The following is a 14,084-nucleotide window of genomic DNA, read 5'->3' on the forward strand; positions in this document are numbered from 1 at the left end:
ATTTTCCAAGACTCTTACACTGGTTATCAGCCCCTGCTTAGGGGTACCAGAGGGCTTCTCAACTAAACAAAACTTTCACTTCGGAAGAAGTTCTCCAAGTCCAGCAATTAAAGACTTTTGCTGTATATGTGGGGTGCAACATGCTCCAACAAGATCAGCTTCCAACAGAGCTTATAGCCAGTCCTCAGTCTACAATACCTCACTTATAGCAGTGAAGAAAGCAGGCAGAACAGTGTGGAAATGTGAACTGATAGTGTGCATGTTTATGTGTATACCTGTACACACACATTGTTATAATCTTTTCTTTATTACAGGTATTACATAGAAGATCAGTATCAAAAAACAACATTACTCCTTCACACAGGGCACCGTGCCTGTCCACCTTTACCATGCACAGTTTAGTTTATACGTGCCTCAGCCACAAGCTATGATTTTTTTACATCTTAGTCTTTACTGCATGTTTTCTCACCTGTGAGACACAGGTTCTCATCATTACAAAGACCAGAAAATACAGATATATTGATACATTCACATTAGTTCAAGGTTCAGCCTCAGAGTAGACCACTCAAATTACTTACACTGCCTGCAATGCTGGTTTGCAACACTAGTTTGTTGGTAAAAAGTCATCAAAACAATCAGTCTGAACCACATACTTCAACAAGTTCAGATGTAGTTGGGTACAGCTGAGAGCATAAAGACACAGCCAGGAGAGCCTGGGCCTGAAGCAGTTCCATGTTCACTTCAACTGATGTGTAGGATAAAGCTGAAAGTGGCACTCTGCACTCTGCCTGCCTGCTCTTTACCTGTCTCCTCTCTCATGCTGACACCAGCATTCAGAATCAGCTGTGAATTTGGTAACTCTACAGAAAATCATAATAATAATAGAAAAATCTGGCATAAGGAAAAGAGTGAGGAAAACGCAGCCACAGGCAAGAGGAAGTCAGGACCACCCCTTTCTGCAGTATTCTAGATGTGCATTGCAGAAGCATTTGAAGTCCACTACAAAAAGCAACCCCAAGAGCTAAAATCCAAACACATTTTCAAGTGTCATATGATGAGTCCTAGACAGAGCATATATGAAACTTCATGTAAAGCTCTTTTACCTGGGTTAACACACCTACACCTTATACAGTAAAGAAAAATAATCACAATCCCTAATATATAAAGTTTACAACCCCAGCACCCAGACACAAGATTATACAAGTATTCAGTGAAGACAATAAACTCACTATCTGAACTATAAGCCAAAGTATTCCTTCAGATTCAAAGCTGGTGCTACACTGTGCTTTGTTTTTGCCATTGCCACTCCTTGAGATTTCAAAAACATCCACGTGTGTGCTCACTGTCTTCAGGAATTAATCAAACATTTTTGAACATACTAACAAAAATCTGAGAAGTGGGACAACCTTTCCACTTCACAGCCCTGCCAGCATCCTTTTAATCAACATCAGTAACTACTAGACACAGTAGCAACTGCAAAATAATGACCTATGTTTAATTCTTGACATGTATGATAGTAACATGATTTTGATGGATGCATTTAGCATTGATCATGCTATTGGTCATTAATTCAGCTAAAAAATTTCCTTTTGGAACTCATTATAATTATCAATTGGTATGTTCAATAATCTTGAATTATTACTGACTTTTCCCACACTAAAGCTGACAACTGAACTGTAAGAAAACGGAACTTTCTGGCAGGTAAAAAGGGAATAGCATGAAAATTTTGTTTCACCTAAGCCTTAAAACACCATGCAAAATAAGACCAAAAAAAAAAAAAGCTGTAGCGAAATGGGAGAAAAATGTGTGTCTTCAATTAATCTATAAAATTAGGAAGCCCTTAAAAGCTGTGAATAAGATATGCAACCTGGGTTCAACTCTTGCAGTCTTCACTTCCGTTAATAATTTCATTATTGCATGAGGTGGACACAGACCCTTGTGTGCCTTCCAGGTTCTTACACATGAGCTGCCAGAAGTAAGACTGAAATCTGTGCCCATACATGGAAATAATACTCTGTGATCTCTTTGCTGATGAACAGCTTTTGCTGCTGCAAAGCCAAGTACCCCACCAACACAGCCTCTTTGCAAATAAGCCCACTAATTCCTTAGTTCTCTTATTCGCATTTTATTCATACACTAGGGATAAGTTATGCCTCCTTTCCACATCTTTCTCTGCTTAAACTGTACATTGCCTTGGGGAAGGGACTGGTCCTTCTACATGTGGCACTTCAGACCTGTTAAGCACTCCTGCAATTCAAATGACAAGAGCTTAAAAACCATTAGCAAAATAAATGAAGGACAAGTCTAACCCACAGTTTATGAGCTGCACATAGCTAATAGAGCATGCTGCTGGGGCCCAAAAGTGCTCCCAGAAGGGGTAATTTATAAATTAAATCCAAAACATTAGTAACTCCAGAGCAAGCAGAGCACAATCATGGCACATAAAGTGCCCAAACAGTCCTTCTGGCAGGAGCCCGCTCCTCCACCTGATTCACAGTATCACAGTATGTTTGGGATTGGAAGGGACCTCGAAAGATCATCTAGTCCAATCCCCCTGCTGGAGCAGGAACGCCTAGGTGAGGTCGCACAGGAACATGTCCAGGCTCCACAACCCCCCTGGGCAGCCTGTTCCAGTGTTCTGTCACCCTCACTCAGAAGAAGTTCTTTCTCAAATTTAAGTGGAACCTCTTGTGTTCCAGCTTGATCCCATTACTCCTGGTCCTATCATTGTTTGCCACTGAGAAAAGCCTGGCTCCATTCTCATGGCACTCACCCTTTATATACTTATAAACATGAATAAGGTCACCCCTCAGTCTCCTCTTCTCCAAACTAAAGAGCCCCAGCTCCCTCAGCCTTTCTTCATAAGGGAGGTGCTCTACTCCCTTAATCGTCTTTGTTGCCCTACGCTGGACCCTCTCCAGCAGTTCCCTGTCCTTCTTGAACTGAGGGGCCCAGAACTGGACACAATATTCCAGATGGGGTCTCACCAGGGCGGAGTAGAGGGGAAGGAGAACCTCTCTCGATCTACTGACCACCCCCCTTGTAATACACCCGAGGATGCCATTGGCCTTCCTGGCCACAAGGGCACAGTGCTGGCTCATGGTCATCCTGTTGTCCACCAGGACCCCCAGGTCCCTTTCCCCTACACTGCTCTCTAATATGTAATTTCCCAACCTATACTGGAACCTGGGGTTGTTCCTGCCCAGATGCAGGACTCTACACTTTCCCTTGTTAAATTTCATCAGGTTATTCCCCGCCCAACTCTCCAGCCTGTCCAGGTCCTGCATCTCATGTCTTAGGTTGAAAACTATAAGTGACTTACTCTTAAGGGAAGGTCACATACTGTTAAACTTAGTGTATTAAATCCATTCCATGCCAAGAGAAATTGCTTACTGCAAGAGCAGCTGAGGGTACGCGGCACCTTGTGGGTAGCTCTGGATCATGAACTCTCTGCACTAGCTATATCTGATCGACGCAGAAGATCAGTCTTTCTGCAGTTCTGCCCACCACCACTTCCATTACACAGGAACATTTCTGAAAAGAGGGGTGAAAAGGTTAGATTTTGACATACAGGATCAAACACTCTGATAATTGAAGGTAGCAAATTAAATTCATTTGGTACAATTTCATGCAGCTAGTGAATGAAATTTTTTTCAAACACAATCTGGATTGTACATCTTGAAAATACACAGCACACCTTGTATGCTGGTACAAAAGGAAGAGCCTGTTGTTCTTCCAAAGCCTCTCTCAATTATCCTTTTCATTGCTATGCATTGCTAATGCTAAAAGGTAGGTTCCTAATCCCCAGTTAACATGCAGAAAAAAAAGGGGGGAAGAGAAAAAAAAATTTTTACTAAGCAGACATCAGTTATGCAAAGGAGCAAATGAGATCTTCCTGATTGAGATTTTTCTGTTACCAGGTCCAACATCTCAGAGACTTCAACATTACTGAAAATCCGAAGCCACTCCACTGGCAAGTTAATGGCAAAATACTGTGATCTAACCAAACAATCTTTAAGAGACCTACAGAACAGCAGCAGTACAAGATACTTCTGCACATTACATCCTGCTACAGCTATTGTGCATGAAGTGCTTTAAGTATATTACAAGAAAATATTTGTCCCTGCTGAGGACCTTTTTCTTGGTGTGACTTTGATTTTCCCCTACACACCTTAATGGAGTCTGAAAAATACAAGTCAGCTTCTCCCAAGCTTATGTGGATGTTGAGTATTTAAAGCTCTAGGTAACTCAAAACTTTAAATACAGCAAAACTATTTGAGTGCTGTCACCTCACTTAACTTTGTCGACCACAGAATAATATCCTAGAAACGTGTTTTCTCACTCAGCTAATTCATCTTTCCCACGTGGCCATAAACCAACAGAACAGTGTACCAGCAAAAGGCACTGATGCACTGGCTTTTAATGTTGATTTCATATAACTGGTTGGAGTGAAACCATGACAGAGGCATTTGTTATTCCTTCTCCAAGCTTGTAACGAAACACAAACCAAAAAGGTCTTCACTGTAAGACCAGTAAAAAGCAGTTAGTTTATTTCCTTAAAGCAAGATGAAGTATCTTCACTTAATTCTTATTTTTAGAATGCAAACCTGGTTTTAAATTTAAGAGGATTTTTAAAAAGTAATATTGTTACAGCGTAATTCTTTCATATTCTACTAAGGACATTCAAATAACCTTTTGAGTACTCCAGAGAAAAATGTCCACCCCAAATTTCAGTGTTAGAAGCTTCCTTTAAAAGTTGCACACATAATAGAGCTTTGACTTTTGTGGTTAACTCAAGCTTTATTAATATAATACAGTTTCAAGCACTCATTTCAGTAAGTACCAAGGAGTGAATGCTCCTATTTGCATTTTTCCCCAAATGTCAATACTTTACTTGAAAAATAGAGAGTTGAAAATCACGATAGTTTGTTTCTTTCTGCTCTACAGCTACAAACAATGGAAAAGTCAGGTATCTACTTGTTCTAGAAGTGCAAGTGTCAGAGGACCTGTCTTTTCTTTAAACTAGTACTTAGCTGCACTTTCTAACAAAAAAATATTTTTTGAAAGCCAAGTTCCAAGTGACCAGAAACAACAACCTTGCAGTACCTCTGTTTAAAAATGTAGCTGATGTTATATGCAGGACACATTATGATAAGCCCACCTTCCTGCCTGTGCTCTTTTTTTAACCTGCATTCAAAATATGGAAGATGGGAGGCAGGGAAAATAAGTTAAAGTGAAACTATAATTAAAGGACTGTATGGCTGTTATTTCAGGCTCTATTCAAACATATTCAAACCATCAGTAATCAATTTGGCTATGGCAACCAACGACAAAGCTAACTGGAAAAAGCATGCAACACGAGATTTAAAGAGGTTGTTGAAGCTTTCTGTTTGCCAACACAGATCACAGTCACCATCAGCGATCTGTGTATCTGGCCTGAAACATTATCTTCAGCTCCACACTGCAGCCTTATGTTTCACATTAAAATGAAGGGCAACCAAGAGTCCTGGAAGGATCAGACACAGTTATCTTTCTAAAATCATGAACTCATCCCATGGTTGCCTAACTAAACACAAAGAGACCTCTGCTTCCCCGTGACTTCCTTGCTGCCACTAATATCTGACAGCATTCCCAAGCTGGACACAATAAGAAACAAATGCAACATCTCAAAATAATGGAAAGTAAATGTTACCTCCAAGTCTGGCAATACAGAGGAGTATGATAGGTGAACTGGCTCCCACCCTGCAAGCAGTTTGGTTTTATCAGACACTAGTGATTTGGCAACCTCTATTTGTTACCACAGACCTCCACTGGTTCAGGATTATTGTTGACCTATTGAGAAATACTTAATGAGCACCACATGTTCCCAAAGCATTCTGGGATGTAACCTAGAACAACAGAAAAACAAGAGGGCTATACAGGCAGCTAAATAAATGGCAATACAAGTATTCTGACTTCTGTGTACACCTCACAGTAAAACATTCAGTGACCCATGTTCTCTGCCAGCTTTGGAGAGCCTCTGTCATGAACTTGATTGATAGCATTGCCAAGAGTAAATCTATCACCCCAGCTGGGATTAAACACTCCCATCTTTTCAGCTGGAGTCCTCATGTGCAGCTGGATTAAGACACACAAATCTCTCTCTGGTGTTGCATGCCACATGCAGAATTTCTGTGCATACTAAGAACATATTATGCATCTGCATCTAAAGACTTATCATCAACACAAAGATAGGTAGCATAAGAGGAACACTATCAGAGGGTGCCATTTTCAGAGATTTAGTAAACCAAAAAAAAAAAAAAAAAAGACCAACAACAACACTGATTAAAGAGTTTTTAGATCAGGTCTTAAAAAAAAAAACTTACATTGAAAGAGAGCAAGCATCCTACACAGAACAAGTTAGCAGCAGAGCTCCAAGTCTCCTCAGTCCTGCAAACCATCATTCTCACTGCTACAGCTGCAGTTAAGCAAAAGATATACACAGCCATATGTATTTACAGCATTACACAATAAGCAAACATAAAAATCAATGCTAAGTTATATTGTGGGAAGTGTCATCCAGATGGCAGGCAGATCTCGAGTTACTGCTGCAGGCAGCCAAGAAAAAGACCCTAGATGGAGGGACACTGCACTGGCAGGCAGATGAACTAGAATAGCAGCTTTCAATCAGCAACACGGCCCTCTTCAGCAAGGTTCTAATGTAGCAGAGATGAGGTACTGGAGACAGCCAACAGTATCCTAGCGTTGTGTTCCTGCCACTAGGATTTGAAGGCATCTCTGCATAGTAGTTCAAGGTAGAAAGGAGGAGATTCCACCAGTGGGGTGGGATGCAAAAATCACCACCCTTTTTCACCAGAAAGGGTACAGGAAACATGGGAACCATTGGGCAGGAGGATCTGACCAGCTCTCCTCTACCGAAAAGAGAGCTCCCAAAGAAAGCAATCCCTTTTCACATGCACCAGAGCAACCTGCTTATCTATGTCTCAGGAACAACACCACCTACAAGCAACCTGACATTATGCAGTAATCAGCTGAAACTTTATTGAAATACCACATCACCCTTAAGACACAAATATCCACTCAAAAATCAACAGATCTGACCAAGCTGGCCCAACATTCCCATGGTCTCTTTCACTCCCTCCATTGCCCCACATGTACTGCCCCTTGCAATCAGACAGACATTTTTCCAGCCTCACCACACTGTAGAAGATTCACTTGCTGTCACAGTTAAGCATAACACAGCTCCTCAGACAGCACAAGTCTAAGTGGCACAGAATCCTTTCAATGCGAGGATTTAATCCCACCTTGCACAACAATTGAAGAACAAGTGCAGTAGTCCCACCACAGGCCGCTTCCATGGCCTCATGCAAGGCTCAGCAGAGGAAGGGGTCAATGGAACATTCCAGTTGTTCAGGAACTTTCATATTTTTTTTTCAAAGCTGTCAAAATAAACTGTCACCGACTTTCAAAAAGTCCCAGTGTCAGATACTACAGATAAGAACCATCATGCAATAATGGAAGTGGAGAAATGAATACAATGAAAGAGAGAGAGAACTTCAGAAGTAAAACAGGCTACAGCATCACTAAATTCAGCCTCCAAAAGTTTAATCATCTACTGCATACTTCAGGCAAGCAAAGCACTACTTTTTACTGCTAGTTGGATGAGGGTAATTCCATTTTCTACAAGAAGCACCCATAAGACATGATGGAGCAAATGTCAGGAACAAAATAAGTAGTGTATGGTACAAACTTCAGAGATTATTATTTCCCAGTAATCATTTCATCATTTGAAAGGTTTTACTGCTTTGGATTAATAGTCATCTTTTTATTACACAAACAGAGACCTGCAAAATGCAAAAAAAAAGACACTCACTGGGAAAAAGTAACAACCTAACTGGCTGTCAAAACAAAACTTAATTGGCAGATTAGCTTTTTCAAGGAGATTCATCCACACACTGCTTCCCTTTTTCACTGCTAAGGACTCTTAGCATTTCCACTTCAAAATTAAAATTCACACTGCAGACTACAAGTGGAGATACTCTTTTTACTAAATTAGTAAGTTCGCTAAAATTTCCTCTACTGATCATTTGATATCTTCCTCATACTCATTTTCCAAAGGACGAAAAAAAGAAATGGCAATAAGAAACACCAGAGACAACTTCTAACATGAGAAGCATCTTCCTTTAAAGTAGCAGACCAGTTTCCCACCTATCACACCAGACCTCATTCATTCAGTGTTCAACATGCAGTATTTCTTGCACATTTATTCTGGTGCTCTCTTCCACAGCTTACTGGAGCTAATGAGCTCCAAAACCAGGTTTTAAAATGGGGTCAGGTCCTAAAATGAGCACCCAAACATAAGTTCTTCAAACTGAACACACTGTGGGAAAGAAACTATCAACGTTTTGTTGTGGCTGAAACTGAAGAGCTCTTTCCCTGTACCATTTGAAGATATTGCCACAATACTACCTCTTTCAGCTCTGAACCATGGAAGAACATTTTTGAATATTCTCAGTGTGCATACTGGATTTCAAGGATAAATAACTGCACTTTTTTGCACTATCTCTGCCACATCCATCTCCCGGTAAGTTATTCTGTTACCAGGCGAGAAACAGAGATATAAACACTAAGGTGAATCTCTCCTACCAAAATACACATCTGTTTACAAGCACTTTTCCATTGGCAGGAGAAAGTGAGGTTGTACTTGTGTGCAAGCTGCATGATGTTATAAGTCAGTGTAAGTATATTTTAACATGCAAGTAACTTCTCTTGTATACAAACTTTGTTTGAAAAAGGGATTTTCTCGAAGAATGAGAGCAGAATCCCCTCTTCGCAACAGGACGGATGCCAATTACAAAATCCACAAGCCCTCTGCATCTACAACAATTATTCTGAGAACATAATACACCTGCACTATTGAGGGTCAGATTTAAAACTGGGACCCATTTGCATTAACTGCCAGCATGCAAGTCTCACAGCTGCAACAAATATGCCAACAAAAGTATGGACAGAAGGCAGAGACTCCACATGTTGTTCAGCTCCTGAATGCTGAACAGGCTCTAAGGATTTGCAAATTTATCAAGGAGATTAAAGGCACACAAACACCTAAAGGGATTTTCAAAAGCACCTAAGCAAGTTAAAAGCCTTTGAAAATTTCACTAAGCATCTGTTCACATCTTTAGAAACTTAAATACATTTGAAATCCAACCTCAAGAGCATATTAAAGGCAAATTCAATCTGGGGAATTTAACAAGCATACTAGATCTCATATTCTCCAAAAACTGTGTTTATTCACACTTGTCGTATTTGACAAATGCTTTTTAGATGTCTCTCTTCAAGACTGCCTGGCATGAGAAAACAGGAAAAATTGTGTATGTGAATGAGTGATGAATCCAAGAACAAGAAAAGACAGGTTGGTCTAGGCGACAGCATGCTTAGCAGGGCTTCAGAAGAAATGCAGTCATGCAACGTGACCTGGACAGTCATTTCTCCAATCTGAGCCATAGTCTTCCCAACATTTTTCAGCCGAGTTTACATGCTTTTTGGGTCAGAGAATCTCTCTTACAATATGCCTATACAATAGTACATAGCAATTGTGACCTCTGTCAACACCCCTAAGCACTGCTATAACTCAGATACATACAATGTCATTTCTAGACAATGGCCATCAAACCTCTCCAGCTCTAGACCCATTTTCTGATGGGAATACGGTATAACATTTAGAACAACTTCAGCCTACCACTGGCTACATTTTTTTCCATGTATGTCTGTATATATTAATAGTGCCGCTGTTCAAATTAAAGGGTCCTTAAATACCTAAAACATGCTTCAACATGTTTTAATGTACCTTTCTTTATATACACTTTTGTTTTTAACATATATAGACACAGAAGAATGCAAACAGTAGGCTCTTGGGAATGTAATTGGCATTTTATAAAGGTCACCTTTTCATGCAGAAAGAAACACAGCTGAAGGTTAATTAAATTAAATGTATCCAAACTCTCCAAAGCAAGGCCTTTAATAACATCCTTAAATAACTGCCAGCATTTTTAGAAGAATTCTGAAGACATGATGATCAGGTAAGTCTTAGACAAAGAGAGAATCAACTGCATTGTACATGTTTTCTTTCTCAATTTTCTTAGAGAAGTTTGTTGTGTTGGGGGGTGGCTTTTGTTTTGGCTTTTTTGCTGTTTTTTGTTGTTTTGGTGGTGGTTGGTTTTGTCCGGGGTTGGTTTTGGTTTGGTTTTGTTTGTGGGCATTTTGTTTTGCTTTTTTAATTAAGAAAAAAAAAAAAAAAGTTGGGATAGCTTACTGCTTCTGAGCTTCTGCTGTTATCATTCTAAGATTTGTGTCTAACAACAACCATTTACAATGTAGCCTCTGCAGGTCTTGGGAGGGCAATGACAGCCTTTCAGTCAGGACCTTTGTGCTCATGTGTGTTAGCACAAAACCTAGTAGAAGAAACCCTGTAGTAATAAAACACCCGAAAGCCCGTCAAAAGACAAAGCAATTTCAACCATCATATTTCTGGGTGCTTGCTGTGGAGCACATAACAAAATACAAACAGGGTGAAGCATGGCAGAGCCTCTCACTCTCTTGAATTCAAGACAGTGCATAACATACACAGGTGTGGCCTCACCTGGAACACTGGGTGCAGTTTTGGGCACCATGGTGTAAAAAGGATATAAAGCTACCAGAGAGTGTCCAGAAGAGGGATACAAAGTTGGTGAAGGGTTTGGAGAGGAAGCTGTATGAGGAGCAGCTAAAGCCACTTGGTTTGTTCAACCTGGAGAAGAAGAGACTGAGAGGAGACCTCATCATGGTCTACAGCTTCCTCACAAAGGCAGGAGAAAGGGTAAGTGCCTATCTCTTCTCTCTGGTGACCAACAACAGAACCCGAGGGAGTGACAGGAAGATGTGCCAGGGGAGGTTTAGGCTGGACATTAGGGAAAGGTTCTTCACCCAGAGGGTGGTGGAGCACTGGAACAGGCTCCCCAGGGAGATGTCACGGCCCCAAGCCTGCAAGTGTTCAAGAAGAGACTGGACAACACCCTCAGACACATGGTGTGAACTGCGGGGTTGTCCTGTGCAGGGACAGCAGTTGGACTCCATGATCCTTGTGGGTCCCTTCCAACTCAGGACATGCTATGATTCTGTGATTTTGTATTCTTCCTCCTAATAGAGCAGGAATTAAAGGGCCAGCATCAGATTTATAAGACACAGACAATAAACATGCATCCCAGCCTCATTAGTATACTCTGTCCTGTACATGCCTATTTGGCTCCACAGCTGGCATGCACCCTGGACAGGGTTCTCTTATTCCTGTGAATTCACATGACAAAGAGAAGAAAGAAAGAATGGTTGGAAAAGAAACTCTGCAGTGGCATCTGCTTCCACCAGGCAAACAGAGCAGGAGGATGAGCTCTCATAGTAGTAAGTACAACTGGTTACCAGGTTCCCGGTTGCAAAGGTTAGAAGATACTGCCACTTCCCCCATGTCCTATAAATCAGCTGCTACAAGTTAACATTAGACAGCCATAATTTTCCATCAGTCTTTATTAGATAACACCAATTCTGATGCATTTGCTATCACCAGATCTGCAAAATGACAGAAGGAGACAGTGCCCTGCACTGACATCAATACAAGAAGAGAATCTACAAATGTAGCTTTTCAACCTTGCAATTTAAACACATTGTTCACAGACACAGAATGAAAGGTAACAGCCCTGTGCAAAGGACAACTAGCACATCAGAGAACTCATCACTCTTCAGGAAATAATGTTGCAAAGTTCCTTGCTCTGGACAACCCTGACAGGCAACCTACGAACAGAAGAGTGGGCAATAACCAGCCACCCACTTCAGGGTACCCTCTCCAACCCACAATGCTGGATCAACCTGTAGAGAAGCAACGGCCAAGGTGGCCAGTAGGTCAGGAGAACAACATTCACCTCTTCAGATTTTCTTATGAATAAGTATACAACAGGGTCTGTTCCATACCAAACTTCAGAGGAATCAGGTGGACCAGCGACAGCCTTTTACCACCTAGAGAAACCCTGGTAACAAATTGTGGCCTCGGATATCCAGATGTTCTCATCAAAAACACACACAAAAAGCCCATCAGGGTCTATGCTCTGTACACAGGGTTCGGAACATTTAAATTATTGTTACAGCAGCACTGTTAAAAATAGATTACTTATAAATAATGTTTCCCTACAACAGATTTCATTAGCAGCAGACATACTAGCAGAATCAGATATCTACTGTCCAGACCAATTAAAGCAATTAAAAACTCTGTTTCTGAGAAGAGGAACTACATAATCTCTACAAAGCAGAACACCTTCTGTTCATAGATCCAGCGAGGTCAGATCCTATTATATGACTTTTTAGAGGGTTACCGATTTTATTGGGAATCTGCCCATTTACACCAAAAAGACGGCAGGGGAAGTCTCTCATTTCCCATGTTGCTGCGAACACGTCTATCCTCCCACTAGCTCTACACATTTAATTAGATACTTCACCATGGTGAAGGAATTCACTGCAATTAATAGAACTATGTGACCAAGATACCAACATCTGCTCCTGTTTGCAACAGAAGACAACAGTTGCCTCCAAAATCTATTCCCTAGGATCTACCCTTCCTCAAATGCTCTTTTTAATCTGTTGTGGGCTACCAGATTCTTTTGGCATATGAAAGATTCCTTGTAAATGCAGGGAGGTGGGGGGAGAGAAATCAGAAATAATCCACATGTGTCCCAACACACAATGTGTACACATAGAAATCTTCATGAATACCTTGTGATTTGCAAGGAGTAGAAGATAATTCATTATGCTAGTTGGTTAGATTGAAATTGGTAAAGAGATGAAGAGAACACAGAGACGTAGTCTTTGTGCTCTGCCCAGCTCAAAGTCTTCAGCTATGGGTTAGTATGGCTGAGTAAACTATGTAACTTCATCATCAGGCATTGACTCCTGAAAGTATACATGTTTCCTGCAGTTTTCAAATGCTGAAAATACAGTCTGGATTAGTTCATTAGACAGGGCTGCATTCCACATAAATTTGTAAGGGTTTATTTTTATATAATAAAAAACAAGAGTATTTCTAAAGAAATGGGAAATGGTTAGCGACCTACTATACCACTTAAACATGCAAAAGTCTATGGAGTCAGATGGGATCCACCCAAGGGTGCTAAAGGAGCTGGCAGAAGTGCTCACCAAGCCACTTTCCATTATTTACCAGCAATCCTGGCTAACCAGGGAGATCCTAGTTGACTCACAACTGGCAAATGTGACACTCATCTACAAATGTGATGCCCATCTACAAGAAGGGATAGAAGAACAATCTGGGGAATGTCAGTCCGACCTTGGTGCCAGAGAAGATGATAGAGCAGATCATCCTGAGCATTGGCACATGCAGGACAACCAAGAAATCAGGCCCAGTCAACATAGGTTTACGAAAGGCAGGTCCTGCTCGACCACTCTGATCTCCCATTAAAAAAAAAAAAAAAAAAAAAAATGGACGAGAGAAAGGCTGTGGATGTTGTCTACCTAGAGTTTAGAAAAGCCTTTGACACCTTTTTCCACAGCATTCTCCTGAAGAATCTGGATGTTCATGGCTTGGACTGGCATACTCTTCACTGAGTGGATGGACAGGCCCAAGGAGTTGTGGTGAATGGAGTCAAATCCAGTTGGTGGCCAGTCATGAGTGGTGTTCCCCAGGGCTCAGTATTGGGACCAGTTCTATTTAATATATTTATCAATGATATGGACAAAGGAATTGAGTGCACCCTCAGTAAGTTTTCAGATGACACCAAGTTGAGTGGGAGTGTTGATCTGCTTGAGGAAATGGTCTCAAGTTGTGCCAGGGGAGGTTTAGAATAGAATCACAGAATCATTTGAGTTGGAAGAGACCCTCAGGATCATAGAGTCCAATCATAACCTAATCTAACTGTAGCGCTAAACCATGTCCCTAAGAACCTTGTCTAAATGCCTTTTAAACACACCTCCAGGGATGGTGACTCCATCACTTCTCTGGGCAGCCTGTTCCAATGCCTGACAACCCTTTCCGTGAAGAATGTTTTCCCTAA

The 14,084-nt window shown here is 41.1% G+C and overlaps 1 protein-coding gene across 5 annotated transcripts in view; it reads right to left on the reverse strand.

Moving 5' to 3' along the window:
• The window catches only part of TSPAN4 (tetraspanin 4), a 443,521-nt gene that overhangs the window by 385,560 nt on the left and 43,877 nt on the right, over positions 1–14,084 (reverse strand). The window contains exon 2 of one of the 5 annotated variants that reach the window (XM_065839656.1): positions 3,394–3,534. The exons of the other annotated variants lie outside the window; for them this stretch is intronic. Within the exon in view, the coding sequence (XP_065695728.1) occupies positions 3,394–3,443 (50 nt within the window). The 5' untranslated portion in view covers positions 3,444–3,534. The remainder of the gene's footprint in view (positions 1–3,393; positions 3,535–14,084) is intronic. 5 annotated transcript variants of the gene reach the window in all.

The sequence above is a fragment of the Patagioenas fasciata genome, chromosome 5, assembly GCF_037038585.1.
Source record: "Patagioenas fasciata isolate bPatFas1 chromosome 5, bPatFas1.hap1, whole genome shotgun sequence".
In the NCBI taxonomy this organism is placed as follows: domain Eukaryota; kingdom Metazoa; phylum Chordata; class Aves; order Columbiformes; family Columbidae; genus Patagioenas; species Patagioenas fasciata.